The sequence below is a fragment of the Eublepharis macularius genome, chromosome 5 (assembly GCF_028583425.1).
Source record: "Eublepharis macularius isolate TG4126 chromosome 5, MPM_Emac_v1.0, whole genome shotgun sequence".
Classification (NCBI taxonomy): Eukaryota; Metazoa; Chordata; class Lepidosauria; order Squamata; family Eublepharidae; genus Eublepharis; species Eublepharis macularius.
In genome coordinates this window covers 60,614,890-60,634,171 of record NC_072794.1, presented here as the reverse complement: position 1 = coordinate 60,634,171, position 19,282 = coordinate 60,614,890, and the positions used below count along the sequence as shown (strand labels likewise).

The 19,282-nt window shown below is 37.7% G+C and overlaps 1 protein-coding gene across 2 annotated transcripts in view; it reads left to right on the top strand.

Moving 5' to 3' along the window:
• PRKACB (protein kinase cAMP-activated catalytic subunit beta) overlaps positions 1 to 19,282 on the top strand; it is a 100,583-nt gene that overhangs the window by 36,706 nt on the left and 44,595 nt on the right. The window contains exon 1 of one of the 2 annotated variants that reach the window (XM_054979647.1): positions 1,691 to 1,877. The exons of the other annotated variant lie outside the window; for it this stretch is intronic. Coding sequence (XP_054835622.1) covers positions 1,691 to 1,877 — 187 coding nt within the window. Of the gene's footprint in view, positions 1 to 1,690; positions 1,878 to 19,282 lie in introns of those variants that run through there. 2 annotated transcript variants of the gene reach the window in all.

The window sequence follows — 19,282 nt, the reverse complement described above, 5'->3', positions numbered from 1 at the left end:
TATCCAAGAGTAGCTGTCATTGCTATATCCCATTCCTATCCTCAGGGCCACATAGAACCACGAAGGAGCCTGACGCTTAGGCATGTTAACAAAGGGGAAAAGTTAAATAAAATATCTTGGAATATAATATTCCTGGTGGCAGCAATCTACCCAGAGGGTGTAAGGGAAAGATTAAAGGTAAAATCTACCCAAGAGAAAGTAAGGGTCGTAACAGCCAGATTTCCTTATTACTCCACCTGAGCCAGTACCTCATAAGCTTACTGCTGGAGAATGTCATGATTGGCCTGGCAGGTTCCCATTGATGATGGTATAGGACTGCCTCGAGCTGCTTCTCAATATTCCCTTTGGTCCTGCTGAGCCAGTCTTCCCATCTCGACAGACAAATTCAGCCACAGATTTTGTAGCCTTATCATAGGATTTCTGTATGTTTTTCCTACCTTCTCCCCAGTGAAAAAATCTTCCTTGCCTCCACCCTCACTCATGCACTGGATCTTGAAATTTCTCCGCTTTTATCTTTCTTCACTACTACTTCCTGGAGATCTTCTGCTTTACAGCTGCTTCTCTCAATTGCCAGGTTCCATACAATCAGCTGTCAACACTTGGACAAGCCTTGTTCTGATTGGCTGTAGAATTCCAGACTTTAGCATCCTTTCTAACTGAAAACTTATTCAGAGCTTGAAAACTCTGCTTTTGTGACCTTTTAACCTCCCTTTAACAACAGTCATTTGTTTCACAGATTGAAAATACATTGGAAAAATTTGAAACCCTCTTGCTATCCCCTTACAGATCCCCTAAACATAAATAAAACAAAAATTACATATATTCAAAAATTATTACGAATAGTATTTGTTTTTCTTGGAGGACTTATTTCTTAACAAGAACTATTGCAAAAGGTTGGGGGCAGGGAAGCTTAAGCCTCCCCACAGATGTACTGTGCCCCACTTCCCCAATAATCTGTCCTTAGATGAAGGGGGGAGGATGTGTGCCTGTTACATAAAGAAGACAAAATGCTAGTAGTTCCATTCACAAAATTGTCCACATTATTTTGGCTAGACCCTAAAATGTACTGTTTTTAAATGTTAACCACTTTGAATGTACTAATGTTAATAAAGAAGGGTAGAAAAGTATAAATATGACTGGTACATTATAGGGAGCTCAACAGGCACCTCCAATACACAGGAGTTACCTTGTAGTTTTCTTAACATGAATGGTTCTGAAGACACACTCATAGCTTTTCATCTGCAGTACTGGAGCTATCAGTTTAAGATTACGTATAGTTAATAAACTTAAACTATACAAAATTTAGACAACTGACTACTGTTAATTATAAAGCATGTATGTATATATACACACACACATACTTGTTTACATGATCTGGTTTTTAATAACCGCTTTTGCATTTAACAAGCTTTATCTTGTTCTCATCATCATCAGCTTTGTTTGGGAAGAGAAAGTTAACATGCAAACAAGATAGTGGGTTTTTTTTTTACTAGTCACCACCCTGAGCTGATATCAAGAGGCATTTGCTGAGAATAGCTCCTTGAAGTTTGGTTTTATATTAACAGGAAGCAGAACAGCAGTTGCGGTTTTAACACATTGCATACAGGAAGTCTGACATATGCATTGTACTTAGCTACTTAGAAGGTCAGAATGTTTTTGCTTTTTAAAATATACACCTAAATGCATATAAATGGCAACTCACAGAGAGTTATCGGGCAGCCAGAGCACGGGGACGACTAGTGCTTTGCAGAGACTGGAAGGGTTTGCCAACAGACTGTTTCACAGGCACTCCAAGAGTTCTGCAAATGAACTGAAAGTAGCTTTGGAAAATGAGTCTTCTCAGTTCTCTGAACTTACTGTACTGTGGGACAGATCAAGTAAGTATGATGGTTACTTAATTTGTAATAGCAAACTATAGAATATTTAAAACTAACAATAGAAAAACATAGAAAGGTAAATTGCTCAATTAAACGGTTCTGCAGGTGGATGAAGTCTTGTAGTTTTGCTTCTTAAAATACTTGGCAGGCGGCAAGTCACAATACATATTGCTTGTCAGCTTTTTGTCAGTCTATTGGTATCTTGTATTCTTTAATGTTTAGTTAATGTTTCTATTATCACAATATATATCCATATCCTGAATGATTTCTAATATAAATTAACATAGCACATCTCTATTGTAGAAAAGTGGTAGTTTTTTTTCCAGAAAGCAGTGTAAGTTATACTGTCTCTCTAGAGAATGTCAAGAATGATAATATAATAGATATTATGCCAACTACACTGGCATTGAACTTTAAAGCCCTCAGATGGTTAGGATTCAGAGTACATGAAGAACTGCCTCCGGTTGTATCGACATGCCCAAATTCTGAAGGCAATGAATGGTGCCTTCCTGTGAAAACCAGATAAGTCAAATACAAAGTTGGTCCTAACCCATGGGGAGGGCCTCTTCTTCTGCTGACCCCAGACTTTGAAACTTCTTCCTGTAGAGGTGAGAGTGATGCTCTCTCTAAAGTCTGTAGGAGCAGGCTGAAGATAGTTTTATTCCAAATGGCTTTTGAACTAAATTGAGAGAAGTAGTGCTGGCCAAACTGGGTTTATGTCTGATTTTCAGTTTTAATTGTTGTGGTTTTTAAATTATACTTCTTGTAAAACGGATTTTAAATGGCTTGTCAGCTCCTTTGTATGAGGGTTGTAAAGCAGGCTATAAATGCTCTATAATAAAATAAATTCTGGAAGAAAAAGGCACTATTTTTATGATGAACCACCTGATTTTGTGAATAATAAAAACTCAACAGTTTTTATTGTAAGCAGTCTCTTGAGATTAAAAAAAATGCTACATGCAGTTAATCCAAGGTGGGCCAGTGTAGAAACTTTTTTACATTGATCAGAAACTATTTCACTTATTCTGTAAGAATAAGAAGGTGTTATTATGTTGAAGGGATTGGGCGGGGGGTGGCTTTCAGAATTCTTAAAGCCCTAAAAGAAGCTGCCTTCCTCAATGCATTTGTAAAAACAATGTTTTCCATTTGGGGGTAGAATACTAAAGTACAGAAAACATGCTTGCTGTTGGTTAACTGGCTTTCTTCCTGTTCCCAGGGAGACTACCTTGGTCAATAGTAAATGGTTACTTCCATTTAATTTCACCCTGTGTTGAACTGCAAAACTCAGTTTTAGGACAAAGAAGGTACCCACTGTCTTAGTGGTCATGTGTAAAATCCATTTCCATCATCTTTAGCTAATTGCAGTCAATTCTTAAATACCTTTGATTTGGGTGCAGAGCTTATAGGTCAGGTGTGTCCATGTAGACTTGATTCCTGATTTTTGTTCTAGAAACTCAACTGCATAGTTGTAACTGTTGCACCAATGGTAAAAAATACCTGTGTGTGTGGTTTTTGGGGGGGAAACTGTGCATATGCATACTGTGCAAGTGCAGTTCCACCCACCTTTATCCGCAAATTTACCATGTAGCATCTGTTCAAGTGACTAGAAGTTTGTAGAGTTGTAGTTTTTAATTAGTGAAGAGACTGTGTATGTACCTACTATACTGATGCCAAATCTGTTTGCCCATTAAAATGCTTAAACCAGAAATTAAGTAAGGTTAAACTTTTCAAGGATCATTAAGATTGAGCCTCTTATGAAGTATTTGAATTAAAGTTGAGAAATACTTTCTTGTCAAACTATGCTCCATTTCGTGCATAAGCCTTTCACTCTATTTTAAGGCATACTTACTTGCATGACCTGTTTGACAAGGAAATGTCTGCTACTTAAATCTAGTGAACAAGTTTGTACATCAGAGGACATGAAATAACTATTATGCATGATGTATTGTCGAAGGCTTTCACGGCCGGAGAACGATGGTTGTTGTGGGTTTTCCGGGCTGTATTGCCGTGGTCTTGGCATTGTAGTTCCTGACGTTTCGCCAGCAGCTGTGGCTGGCATCTTCAGAGGTGTAGCACCAAAAGACAGAGATCTCTCAGTGTGGACACATTATTATGCATGATGATTGTATGCTAACATTGATGCTAGCATGATGAGCTAGGGAAAGTGAAAATGATTTGTATATGAAATGATTTATATGTAAAATGTAAGCAGAGGATACTGCACAGTTTCATGGAAGCTGTTACCATATTTATAGTCTAGGACTATAGTCTAGAATAGTCCTAGATAGAATTTCTGTACGACACTGTAAAATATTCTTATATTTAAATGCATTCAAAAAAATTGTATTTCAAAGAGGGCTTCTGGGCCAAGTGGAGAATACCTTCTCAATAAAATAAACATTCCTCTCACAATGATTTTATCCTTGCAACAACCCTTTGAGATAGGTTGGACTGGGTGTGAGAAACTGGCCCAAGGTCACCCAGTAAGCATACATCTCAGAGTGGAGATTTAAAGCTGGGTCTCCCAGCTCCTAGTCTGAAACCCTACCAATGATACCACACTAGCTTTTGTAAAGTGGCTACTGTTGAACTGTAGCAAACAGCTGGACCTGGCTGAGTCAGGCAAGTCAGGTGGTAGTAAGTTGTGCAATAATTGCTGCTAGGCCTGGCCCCAATGAATATTCCTTCAAAGGCCAAAATAGCTCTAGAAACAGCCCTGCCCCTCTCTCTGCCTTTTACTGACAGAAAACAAGACTTGTACACTAGCAATACTCTTGTGGTTACCTAGCCAGAGACACTGAGGGCATTTGTTTCTTAAGGCTACAGATGCTGCTTCAGTTATTTTGGTGGGGGGCGGGGTTCAGCTTTTGGTTGTGTGTGTGGGTTTAAGAATTCAGATTCTTTTTTGCAAAACTGTGGGTTTTTCTCAGGTCTGTAGAAAAATCTCTTGAAAGTCTATGGCCCTAGTCTCTGGATTTATATATCCCCCGACGTTGGTGTCATGTTGATGTATTAGCTATATTGATGGATTATTTGAATTAACTTACTTCTGAAACATTGGATTGAGGCCTAAAAGGTAAACCCTAGTATAAGAATTTAGCAATAGTGTGGAGAGATGCTTCACTCAGACATTCCGGCTGGAAAATGCTGTGGTGGGTGGCAACCCTCCATTGTGATTGCAGGAACACTATTTCCCGGTGCAGCAATATGAGAGGGAGCTGACCTCTCCCACATTACAAGAGAAGCAGAAATGGCCAGAGGCACTATCAAAGAAAGGCACTATCATAAGAACATAAGAGTTCTGGAGGACCAGACAAGTGGTCCATCTAGTTCAGCATTGTGTTTTACATAGAAACCAACTAGATGTTCTGGAAGGTCAACAAATGGCATAGCTGCCCAGGTGTTCCTTTGATGTTGCCTCCTAGCACTGGTATTCATAGGCCTACTGCATTTGAATGTGAAGGTTCCCTTTAGTCACCGTGATAGTGCAAAGCAGGAGCAGACTCATCAGAAGACTGTAGTATTAGAACCTTGGGTTAGACTGTAAGGAGCGAGTAAGGTTGAGGTAATTCTAATAGATTACTTTTAATATACAGCTGGATGGAGGCTTTATCCTGTATAGACTTTTCCTGCCAGTGTATGGAGACTCGATACACAGCTGAGACATTTTCTTTGGGAAGTATGAGGAGGAACTAGTGCTTGCATTACGGTAGCAGTTATAGGAGACTAAGTGTTTCACAGAAGCATGTTACTAAAGTCATTTATCAGATAATTTTGTTTCATCACTTGAACAAATTATAAATGTGCATATTGTTAAAAGAAAGTGCTGATTACTGTATTTCCTTTCCTGTCTAAATCTACTGCATGTTTAATATCAGGATCAACAATTTAAAAGTATTGCAATTCATTGACAGTATGAGTTAAATGGGGTTCTACAAAAGGAGAATTGGTGCTAAAAGCTTTTGTTTTATTAATTGTTTTATTAATTACTGAACATTGGTTTTATTAATTTATTTATTTAAAATTATTGTAAAGCAGAAATACTAGACCAGCTGTTAAAGGATATTTCTAGGCACTGCACTGCCTCAGTTTTTTGATGAAGTACACATTTGCATATGGAGGGTTTGCTACTAAAGGATATTGCTGATTATTGTACCTTATTGACTGCTATGTTAAACTTCATATAGAGAACTTGTAATCTTTAAAGGATAATATTAGATTCATATGACTTCATTGCTATTGGAAGGAAAATTAGTTGTATGTTAATCAATGAAATTAATATCCTAAGAATTTGTTCTTAAAGGTATTTTATTTATTTATTTTACATATCGCCTCTCCACCATATTTGGTGCTCAAGGCTATTTACAGCATAAATATAAATACTATTAAAATAATATGAATACAAATATTGAAATCAGCAATACAGTATTAAAAGAGAATACAAACATTAAAACCCATACGTCTAAAAGAACAGTGCCATCACTAAATCATACCCATGCCCTCTTATCTATAATAAATAAATCATGTGGAGTCAAGCCAATAAAAATATCTGAATCAGCCTCCAGATGCCAGACAAATCATCTCTGCTTTGCACGCTCTCCAGAATGTCCCTAAATCCCAGAGGGAGTGTTCACATCCTAAGAAAATTTCTTGGTGAAAATGTTGCTTTAACTAGTTGTTTGGATTGCAAACCATGTTGGAGAACAGATTAGTTTCCTATGGATGTAGATTAGATGGAATGTTTGAAAGTTATTGATTTTTTTTATCATGGGATAAAAAGCTACACAAAAGGGTAATTCTAATGTGGAACGTGAACCAACAGATTTCTCTTCAGTAATAAGTTATTAGTTTAAAAAAAATCTGGGAAGGAAATTTTTAAAAATGGAAGAGCGTCAATTGAATTTAAGATTAGATGAAAGAGATTAATTAGAATCTAATATGAGAGAAATACAGTAGGCCCTCACAGTTTGCAACTCAGGATTTCACTTCGTTGCAGTCTGCAGTTTAACTGTGTGGTACAACTAGCCCTGCACAGATAGCCTCTCCCCCTCTATGTGCTCAGTCAATGCATGTAAAGGGAGCATGAGTGTGCTTGTGACACTCCCTCCCTCCCTCATGATCACCTCAAATTGAACAACTGGTGCTGGTTGACCTGTGTGGCATAGTCAAGTCACAAGACTTCTAGATCAGGACCCAACTGGTCTTGGGTGTGCCTCTCTGGATCAGAGGGAGAGATGGTGGGGAAGTAGAGTGGGGGAAAGGAGCAGCAGTTTCAAGGAAGTTTTGGGCTTCTGGTCCACCTCTGGACCGAGATTTCACAATCTGTGGTGGTCCCAGAAATGGATCCCTGTGAACAGTCAGTGTGTACTAAGAGAATAAATGCATAACTGAGTGGAGCTGTGAAAAAAAATAACATTTGATTCTAAAGTTGAGGATTGTAAAAAGAGACAAAAAAAACTGGAAAACATGATTTCCAGATAAAAATACCAAAAAAAGAAGAAGAAGAAGAAGAAGCAGCAGGAGGGGAATGAGATGGTCTAGAAAATAGAATAACAGTAGAAAGGTTGGAAAAAGTACAGCATGAAACAAGGAAGTTTAAATTTAGGAGGAAGTCCAGATTGTATTGGGAATAATGATCTTGTTAGATTTTTTGAAGATGTAATTTTGGATTACCTGGAATTGGATGATGGGGTGACAGTAGGCATTGAAACAGTATATAGACTGGCAACTTAAAATGCAATGGGACAAGATACGCAAGAGATATTCTTGATACATTAATATCCTTAAGAATAACAGAAAGACTTCAGTGAACAGTGTGGGCACTAAGAAATTTGTGATTGTTAATCAAGAAATTATGCTATTTAATAGCATGTATTCAAACATATACAAACATAAATGTTAATTCTCTTACAAAAAATGAAGACTTGTAAGATTAAATGTAGATAGAGGATTCCTTATAAATTAAGTATATATCGTTTGAACAATAAGCTCAACAGTTCTTAGGAAGAGTAATTGTTACATGTTAATTATCTTAAGGTTGCTCAGTGACTACTATATAACAGTTAAGGTGAAAGGTTACTAATATGGATTTATGAGTCTTTGTAATAAGGCCTTTTAAATGTTTGTCTTTGAATGTAAAAGTTCTTAAGTTTCTGAGTAAATGGAAAAATCAATGGTGGATTTGGTTGTAGAGGCAGAAGAATACAGAGTGATGATAAAATAGCAGATATTGGAACAAATGGAATATCTTAAAACTCAGGATTTAAAAGGTTATATAAAATAGAGAGGACATCAAATTATACTAATTAGATATATTCTGAGTTCAGTGACAAGTTATCAAAAATATTGGCAGGGATTCTTGCAAAAAATCAAAAGAAAAAATGAGTACCTTTTTTAAAGATTTGATAAAATGGTTCTAAGGAAGGAACTAATTCTGAGTAAATACTAGCAGATATTAAAGCAAAGCACAAGTAAGTAGCATATTTCCTAACAATACCCAGAAAATACCAACCAGAGCTATTCCAATTTATCTCTAAACTAAAGGTGTAAATATGGGGAACAGAAGTGAGTGTCTAGTATTTCTGACTAGCAGAGAGAAGCAGAATGCCAGCTCTCTGTATGGTGCAGTTTGAATTGGAAAATAAGGGGAGATAGATAAGATGGGAGGCAAAGATATACTTTTCCTATTCTGCATAGAAAGAAGGAAGAAGGAGGATCCAGTGCATTGAAAGCCTGTTGAAGTCCATGGGAAGCCCACAGGAGACTATGTGATTTCAGCAAGAGTAGACATACTATGGGGCTGGGGTAACAGGTAGGATACAGAAACCAGCTACAAAGTTTGGGGGCTGAGGTGTGGCTTTTATGCACCTTTATTTGCATTGAGAGGAAGACAGTGTGTCTGCTGTGACAGGATTGTATCCAGGCTAAAAACTTTGAATCTGATTGAAAGATTTGAATGTTAGGGGAGTTGAAGGTAGAAAAAACTCCAGATATGGGGAAAGTATGGAAAAGTCAGCCTGGGATGAGTAGTTTACCTGACAGGTGGCTAGCTAGGTAGGGACTTGATCGTTTTACCTGAGTGGCAAACCTGATTAACAATCGTCAGGAGATATCTGATGCCCTAACCTTCCTTATGATTAATTTTTCAGGGAACTGCATTGTAAGGAGATTCCTTGTTGGTCCTAGAAGGCTAATTATGACCCAGCAAACTCCAATCTTTAAACATGGCCTGATTTTTGATGACCCTCAGGATGCTAAAGAATCGAACTATCATCAAGAGAGTTTACCTTTTGTCCATTTTTGTCAATAAGGCAGATTTTCTGTTTCTGCTGCCTGACTTTAATGTCTCAGTTTGATGTGAAACATGGACTCTCTCTCTCCTGCAACCCCAGACAACATCATAGCTCCCACCTCTGGGATGCTTTAAGATTGAGCACACGTATGCTTATTGGAGTCAGGAGCTACTGCATTCAGGCTAATCAGGATTGCTTAGTTCCGTGGCCTCTGAGAGTCATAGTTAGCCAAAAGGACTAATTTCTGAGTACAGTTTGGGATAACCTGGTTTGCAGGGAAATAATCGGGGGTGGGGTTCTTACTGGAGTGAGGGAGAAGTTGCCTTTACTCTTGTTAAAGGAGGGGTAAGAGCTGGAGATTCCTCACCCAAGCTGGTTATGTGGCCACTGGAATCATACTAAAATATTTGTACTACTGTTGCTACTAGTTATTAAATTTATCAAAGAATCATCAGGTGTGCTTGCATGACCAATCATAAATGTACAGGTAAATCTGATTAAAAATACATACTAGAAAATTGCACAGAAAATCTTTTAACAAAAAGTCTAGTTGAGGAAGTGAATAAAACTAGCCAGAGTTTATAGTAGAGAGTCCTTTGAGGACAACAGGGAGAGAGACAGAGAGACAGCATTACAAAACTGAAGGTATGACACTGAGCCATACCTTTAGTGGCAATTTTGAGAACAATGGGATGATTTGACTCAGAGATCCTCAACTGTCACAGAGCACTTAATGTCCAGATTACATTAATGGTCAGTGATTGCATACCATGTACCAGATAATGACAGGAGAGGAGCCTTTACTTTCCAACCCGGTGGAGCTTGATTTCATTAGTCCTGCTTTGCACCTTGCCCTTCCTAGTTTCTCCTGCAATAAGGTTTTTTTCTTCAAAAGTTGTCACTGCTGCAAGATTATTGCTGCTTCTGGCAGTACCACTGCTGCAAGATCCATCTTTAGACACAAAACATGGCAATTGATCTTCATGTTCTGTGCCTGCTTTTCAGGGACTGAAGTTTGTTCACGGTGTTCCACATGCAGTTGCATACATTCAAGCTGGGAGTGGGGAGTGTGCAGGTAAAAATAGGGGGGCTGGCAACATGTTTATTTTTAACAATGCTTTGTTACATAACTCTGTGCATGAGTGCTTTGAAGTGTCCCACTGAGTTCTGTGGGACTTACCTCCTAGATAAACCTTCCTAAGCGGCTATTAACACTACTAGAGATCAGAAAAATGCAGGCAATTTCCCATTCATGTGTAAATATAGCAGGAGTTGGTGTATTTTTAAAAAATAAAAATGGAGTATGTAGTGAAGGGTGCTAAATCCTGTCCCTGTGGATTATCTTGCTGTGTCTTACTACTTGGAAGTATTTTTCTGCAACCCTGGCTTACTTCCAGTATCAGAGCCTAATTGGGAATAAAATGCATTAGGGAACAGAAAAATAAAGCACAGCGTGGGGGCAGCATTTTGTTCTCATCACCTTAAGAATAAAAGAAATTAAGGATAAAATGTTTATAGATTGCTTCTGCTTTTTTGTTGCACAAAAGTAGGGAAAAATTGCATATACTTTTTGCAAACAAAGAGAAAGCTGTGTTCATAGTTATGTGGCATGGTGATCCATGCTGTGATTACATCCAAGTTAAATTACTATAATGTGTGAGGCTTCCTTTGAAACTTAGAAGTTTGGAAACTTCAGTCGGTTCAAAATGTGGTAACTGTGCTACTATCAGAGGTAGGAGACTGTCTGTATCACACCTGTGCAGAAGGATCTGCACTGGCTGCCCATCTATTTCTGGGCACAATTCAAAGTACTGGTTATTATCTTTAAGACCCTAAGTGGTGAGGAAAAAGAGTACTTGAAGGAAGATTTCCTCCCATATTGTCCAGCCTATCAGGTAAAATCTGCCTCACAAGACAAGCTCTGTATGCTCCTCGCCCCTGCCTTCAGAGAGGGCTTTTTCAGTCGTGGCACCTTACCTATGGAATGCTCTTCTCTTTGAGGCTTACCTAGTATCTACACTACCTTTTAGGCACCAGGCCAAAATATTTTTCCCCAGGCTTTTAATGGTGGGGGCTGTTTGTTAATTAAAAAAATCAATTTTACTCTGTTTTAGCCTGAGACATATTTAAGACCTCGTTTATGCTGCTCTTTGTTTTGTGTGGCATTATGCTGTGGCTGTGTGTTTGAATGCTAGGTTTTAACAACTTTCATGATTTTATGTTTTTATCATGTTTTATATTTATGTTTCTTTAGAGAGGTGGCATAGAAATGTTTGCAATAACTAAGCTGACTTCTTTACACTGTGGTGTAATACTTTACACTGTAGAGATGGGCACAAACAAAAATATGAACCAAAATTTGTGATGAGCCAGGCCGGTCCGTGGCTCGTGAAACAGCAGTTCGTCAGATCCCATTTCTGACGAACCGCCTCGAACTTTAGACTGGTTCATTTTTGAGTTCATCACTGCAGACAGCCTGGCGCCGATCAATCAGTTTCCTAGGCAATAGGGGATGGACTTCCTGCAGACCTTCTGCTGTCCCAGAAGTGATCTTCTGCTGACCCGGAAGTGGTGATTTGCTGGCCCAGAAGTGACATTTTCACAAACCAAAATGAACCAATTTGTGAACCAGGGCAGGTTCATGAAAGTTCGTGGTTCGTGAAACATGACGAACCACAAACCGCATGGTTCTTTTTTTTTTCCTGGTTCATGCCCATTTCTATTACACTGTATTACATTTTTAATTTGTTAGCCACCTTGGTGGCCCTAATGAGAACAGATAGGTGGGGGTCTCAGTTTTGTAAATAAATACATTTTATTATGAAGCACAGCCCCTATTTATTCTCTCTGTTTACATGGAATACACGGAAGTTTATGTCCACCAGTTTTTGAGAAGCATGTTCTCCATGAAGTATGCTTCAGTTCACAAAGTCTAGTAAGTGTCAGTGCTTGCTAAATTGATGCTTAATTTAAACTCCTCATCGCATAAGCATTACATTCTGGTGGTCTAGTACATGTGACTGGCTAGTGTGGAGAAACAGGATACTGGACTACTTAGGTCTCTGTCTAACCCATCAAGGCCACTTTTAAATTCTTGCATAGTAGCTCTGTACAGGCAAGCCATCTTTAAATTCTTTCATTAATATTATTATCTAATCTATGGTTGAATGTTGGCTAAAAAGGATGATGCAAATGTGCCATGATATGGACTAACCATGTTTAAGGGTTATGCCTGCACTGAGTGGGCCATGATTAAAGCAGTTTTTACACATCTGTAACCCACTGGCAAAGTGGCAAGAAGTTGTTGCTGATGTTTACTGAAACTGTGGGCAAGACATTATTCAGTAAGCTTAAAAATGCTTTTCTGTTTGGAATCTTAAACATAGTTAATGCTAATCCTAGTTACCAGAGCCTTGGTGCTGGTTAAGTGTGTATGTACTTGGCCAGTATCAGACTTGCTTCTTGACAGGTTTATTATGTTCAGGTCAGTTTTAGTTTTGTGGGTGACACTGGGAAAACCACTTTCTGTTTTCCATTGATAAAATGAGAATGGAGCCATATTTTACAATGTTACTAATATGCAAGACACAAAACATAGTACTTCATGTGCATTAAATTATTTTATTTTGGAGCTTCTTTATCAGAACCCCATAAAATTGATAGTAACATATCAGTCATATATATTAGGCATGTTTGTTGTCCCTGTCTGTAGTGACACAATCACAAAGGACAAAAATTGTGCTCTAGTAATAGTTTCTAAACATTTGATACGTTACAGAGCTTCTGCTATAAAATTCTAAGTTGTATGCATGGGAAGAAATATTAAATTAGACAAAAATCATTTATAAAATGTGAGAAGAGATGTTGTGTACATGAATCTTTTAAAGCTTTAGGAAGAACTGCTGGTTGGGTGCAAGTCGACCGATAATTCTCCTCTAGGGTTGCTATGGAAACAAGCAGTGCTTGATATAATTGAGAACATCTTAAAACATCCTGGGGTGTGTGTGTGTTTCTCTGCCATTTTGAGTTTCTTTAAATGTGTGTAGGTAATGCAGGCTCAAAAACAAGTTATCAATGAGTGTCACTATTGAGGTCCTGAATATTGATCTGCCATTCAGTGCTGGCATTTTTATTGGATAGTTTTCATATCTCAAGCTGCCTGAATGAAGCTCCTGGATTTGTTTGTCTTCTTGTTCTAGTGGATGTGTTTATAGAGACAATGCTTCTACTCTGAGAGATTAAATAATCCTTTTAATCCCTTTATTGGACAAATATTACTACCAACATGTTTCCCATATCTAGCCTTTCAACATGAATGGTAAGTTATTTCCATTATTGTTAATGTTACAGTTTTTCAATCAGGAGTTTGGCTGTCTGTTTGAATAAATGAAAATATACAAAAATTGTAGTCATACTATAAATTAACAGTGGAGAGTGGGTTGTTTGTTTTTTGTAATGCAGCTGTTATGTAGTTCCCTTTTAAAATATTCAATATAAATCAACAATGGTTTATTCTTTTAAATATTAGGATGCTGTGTTTTGTATCATGCAATAGAATGTAAATTTATAATACAGCTGATGGTGTAGCGTATTCTTTTATATTATTAAAGTCTACATAAAAACTTGTTCAAATATTCTGAATTTCATTTTAGTTAGCTTTGTGGTTTCTTTCATAAGCCACGTTTTATAAGAATTTCTGCAGTGTTTTCGAATTGGAGGTTGGCTTCATGATGTGTGAAGGGTGAATCTTAGTTCTCTGATTACAGAAAATATGTCAGAGATACTAACCCCCATCCTCTATTTATGGTGAAGGAAAGCAGCTTATGTGTTTTTGTCTGGGTGCTCATCCTTAAATTAAGGTGCTGACATTTAAAATTGATATGGTGAGGTAATAAGGCAGTTGTGATCAGCTTGTCAAACTGAATTTTGTTATTCTCTTCTAGCTTACAACATAAATTATTTCAGAATCATATTTACTTTACAGGAAAGCTGATTATTTCAGTAGTTTAAAATGTTAAAATTTAAACAGCAAAACAGCGTCTAGATTTTTAGCAGTTCACATGGCACTTGGTAGCTATCCTGTAAAAGGCAAGATGAGAACAGAAGAGAACTCGTGCATTTTTGCAGGCTTGTTGTTTTTAAGAATTGTTGCTAAAATAATGTCTTACTAATGTTCCAGTCCTCTAGTCATGTAAAAAACATGAGTTGTGATCCTCACACTTATGACCTTGTAACTTGGTTACTGCCTTGTTTTCCATCTTGAGTCGGAGGAAAGATAAGGCAGGATAAAAATCTCAGTGGTTTGACAAGGCAGTGCACATGCAGAAAAGGAATCTAATTTGGACAGCTGCCTAGTTTACTCATGGTAACTGTTTATGTATCTACCATTGTAGACTGTAAAAATCTTGCCCATAAGGAACATAATCTGGTAGGTTTATTCTGTTTCTCCCAGGACTTTTACAAAAAATTAGGTAAGAAGAAATTTAGTGTGCTTTTGAGCTTTTCCTCCCGTTCATGTAACATATTATATTAAAGCCTTTTTTCATCATCTATCATCATGATCAGCATCATCTTGAACAGAGCTTGGTTTTGCTAGAGTGGTTAATCAGTTTGCAGAAGCAGGCTTTGGCCTGATCCAGCATATATATTGTCATGCACTAGAGAATACTGTACCTGGATTTTAAAATCTGCATTCAGCATCTGATGCAGCACATGGATGAACTTGTAGTGTTTTTGGTTCCATAAAACCATCACCTTTTTGAGAGGGACAGCTTGAACTGAATCGCTCCTCAATCAGATGTCTACACTGACATCAGAGTGGATAGTTATGGCCAGGTCTGTCAGTTTCCTAGTCCCTGTGTGCTTAGTGTATAAGAAGTCTTGAGCCAGTGATTATTATTTTGGAGAGATTTCCTCTGTTTTTAGCTACACATCTAGTATCACCTTGCAGGAAGGAAGCAGCCTGGGCAAAGAATATGGTGGCTTACAGTGCAGTTTTAAGCAGAGTTATGCCCTTCTAAGCACATTGACTTCAATGGATTTAAAATAGTGATTCAGGTTAAGATTGTACTACCACTCATAGAGACTGAAGTAAAGGCTCCAGAGTTAATTGAACACACACAAACTATATGTCTCCTCTTCCTACTATTGCTGCTCTATGATCTTTCATAACATTTGTGTGATCATCCAGTCCATTTTTGCCCTCATGATATTGGATCCACATTTCTCTTATTTGAGGCTGTTGAAGTATTGTAGATGCATGCATGATACCTTTGTATGATGGTGAGTTTCACATTAAACTGATCACAGATATTCGTGTCATTGGCTCAGGTGGGCTGTGGTGCTGGTGTGATTGTTCAAGATTTTATTACAAAATTAAAAGAATGAAGCTGTCTGTATAATGTTGGTCAAATGGAAATGTGGCAATGAAGGGGTTTGAGAGTTCATATACAGGAATGTGTGATTTGCATATTATTTTATGTAGACATACACTTCTGTATATATGTATGTACACGTTTTATAAGATCATTTTGTTTTGTTCGGCATATCTTCAAAAACTGATACTGGCCCTTCTACCTGTTCTTTGTGTTGCATGTTTGTGTATACGTGTGTTATTGAATTATTTGTATACCATTTTAAATTTAAATTGTTTTTAAATGATTTACATTTGTTAACATATTAGCGTTTGCCACTGAGGGGGATTCTATTTGGGTAGAAGGTAAGCATACATATGCTGTAAAATAAATTAATTAAAAACAGAAGTGTACACTCTTCTTATAGCTCTCCACATACATTGTTTTCTTGTTTTAAGTATTTTAGTTGTATTCTGTAAATCATAAACTCTTCAATTAGATTAAAATTAAAACAGACTAAGACTAGCCACAGGAAGTAATTGTTTGAATCTGAACACTTATAAAACATATATGAAAACCCATGTTCCTAACAACATATGGGAAGGGGGGGAGTTCAAACTAATCTAGGCCAACAAATCTTAGAAATTAGCAAGAAAAAAATCCTCCCCTGTAAAAAGAAAAAAATTATAAACTTTTCTGTCATTCCTGTATGTGATCATTGGGCAAACAGATATTTCTCAAAAGTATTTAGTTGAAACAGTTTAAGTAATAATTTGAGATTAGTGCCATGTTTATAAATGCACATTTCTCCCTTTTCAGGATTATATTGACAGCCACATCTACAAGGTGTGGGAGTGTTTAAATCTAACTGTTAATGGTACTCATCGTGGTCACTTATCTGATAGCTGTGGAAAGTTGTCTCATCAGAGCATATGTTCATGCCCTGAACCATGTTATCAAATAATAATGTCTCTACATTTGTTGTGTTGGTTAGCTTGGCAGTTCTGTCCAAGGATCTATTTTTACATGGATGTGCATGTTTTGTGTGCCTCACTGATTATAGGTTATGAAATACCTTGGTTATATAATGAGGGGTGAGTGTGTGTGTGATGGCCAGAAGTTGACATTAAATCTTACTACTAAAAGATCTACAGTACTAGTTAAAGCAAGGAAATAACAATATCTGAAAAGTATCATGGAAACATAACTATAGGTGTGGATGCCACTGTGTATAATAAAAAGTTGTATAGTGTTTGTATGTAAATAAATTAGACAGAGTGTTCTTGTTTGACCAAAAATGACCCCTATTTAGGTGCAATTGATTCCATTTTGGAGCTCAGTTGCTTTTCAATGACTTCCTTGAGCTTTTGACCCTATAATTACTATAGAAATACATGCTTTGGGAAATTAGCATATTTATGAGGGGCTTTTCCCCAAAAAAACTTCTTTAAGGGACTTGTAAAAGTTGATAGATAAATGTTTGACAATTGCTGTTGTTCTTTAGCTACAATGTATTGTCACATGTTCCATAATCTAATTCTTCCTTGCTGCTGAAAAACCTGCCAGAAACTAACCCAGCCAGTTATTGTTTGCATTTGAGTTTTTTTCTCCTTCAGCAATTTGTCTCCATTAGAGTGCTGTTGTACACATCATCCATGAAGTCACTGCAATACTTGAAGTAGTACATTTCCCTGCATTTTTTAAAAAAATCTGAGCCTTAAATATAAAACTGAGTGGGTTGAAGCTTATGCCGATTACTTTCTGAGACACCTCACACGTTACTGCTGCTGCAACCCTTCACATGTATAAAAATTGTGAAGCAGCCTTTATTCCCTGAAACTAGGAAAAGTTCAAAGTATTTTGGGACTTCGGGCTTAGTTGGTCATGGTACCATCGTCCTGCGAAGGTGGACTGATCCAAAAACGAATGGATCACATAGGCTTCCAAATCCAGAGGAGTTAGCCGTGTTAATCTACAGTAGCAAAATAGCAGAGTCCAGTAGCACCTTTAAGACTAACCAACTGATGAAGAGAACTGTGATTCTCGAAAGCTTATGCTACAATAAAGTTAGTCTTAAAGGTGCTACTGGACTCTTTGTTATATAGGCTTCCAGAATACTCTTGGGGATTTTGAGTCTCCATGTTGATTATATGGCTATTCTTTGTAGAAGGCCTGGCAGTCAAACTTGTGGAGGAAGTGTCTCTTCCAGGTTCTTCTGGGGAACCCTAGGACTGTACAGCAGGTACTTAAGAAGCAGGGGTGGGTTGACCATTGTATTGCTTTCCCGAATGAAGTTGATAGGAACTCGGGAGCTGTAAAATCACTTGAACCCTTGCCCCACTTCTAACGCTTAGGATAAAGTAAAAGTGCTACCTTTAACATTGTTAACTTCACTGTGAGGTGGTAACTTGCGAAAATCTCTGAATGACGTTATTTATTTATTTATTGTGGAAAAGCCAACTCTTGGTAAAACAGACTAGTCAATTTTTCCATTTTTGGCCAAAGCAATTGAAAGAATACCGGCAAAGCAGCTTCAGGGTTACCTGAGTGATTCCTTTGCCTTTGACCCTTTTCTATCAGGCTTCAGGCCTAGCTGTGGGAATGGGACTGCTTTGGTTGCTGTGGTGGATGAGCTCCATCTGGAGCTGGATAAAAGAAATACCTGGATTCTTTTGGGTCTCTCTGCTAGTTTTGAAACAATGAACCACACTGCTGCTGCTGCTGCTGCTGCTCCGATGTCTTGAGGTCACAGTGGGCTTAAAAAACTGTGTTCAATTGGTTTGTCATCTTTTGGGTCTGAATGAACTCAGGAAGTCATGGACAGCCTTGAATCTGTGGGATTGAATCTGTCCTGTGATGTTCCACAAGACTTATCTAAACCTTTTAATGAGATTATATGCTAATAATATTCAGCTCTCTATTTTTTTTAAATAAGCCACCAAAAGTAGCAATCTTTGTCTTGGGCTGTTGCCAGCCATGGTCAAGTGGCTGAAGTATAATGAGCTAAAACTGAATATAGGTAAGATGGACGTTTCAAAGCTCACTTTAAAAGGTGTGTTGCTTAATTTTACTAACTCTACAAAAAGCTTAGAAAGATTATTAGACTCTGCCTTGTTTGAAAAATCGTATCAATATGGTTGTGAGAAATGAATTTCCCCCTACATCTTACTACCTCTCAGCTACTAAGCATTGCTGATCTGGCTACATTGAGACATGCTTTAGTAATTTCAGGGCTAGACTAACCTAGCGTGCTCTGTGTAGCACTATCTTTGAAGAAGACTCGGAAGTTTCAGTTGACTTTTTAAAGAATTATATTTACGTTAGTTATAATCCACTTTTCTCACTGAGAAGGTAGACTGTATCATGTAAGTTAAATACAATCAACAGGGTGGGGCATCCAGTGAACAATGCAATAGGGCTTGGCTTGCAGAAATCTGAAACAAAAATGAAACAAAGCATAAGCATTTAAACATGACACGTTAATGCAGAAATTATAAAATAGAAGCATACATACAACAGACAGAATAGACCACGCGCTCCATCCCTTTGCCAAACCATCTCTCTGAACTGTTCCTTTACAATACAGCCATAATTCCTGTGTGAAAAAGCCTTCCTGAATAACTCAGTTTTGCATAGTTTGCAGAAAGCCAAGAGGGAGTGGGAGACCTCCTGATCTCATCAAGCAGGTCATTCCATAAGGTGAGGACCACAGCAGGGAAAACAGAAGTATGGACTTCTGGATCCAATTCAAGATTCTGGT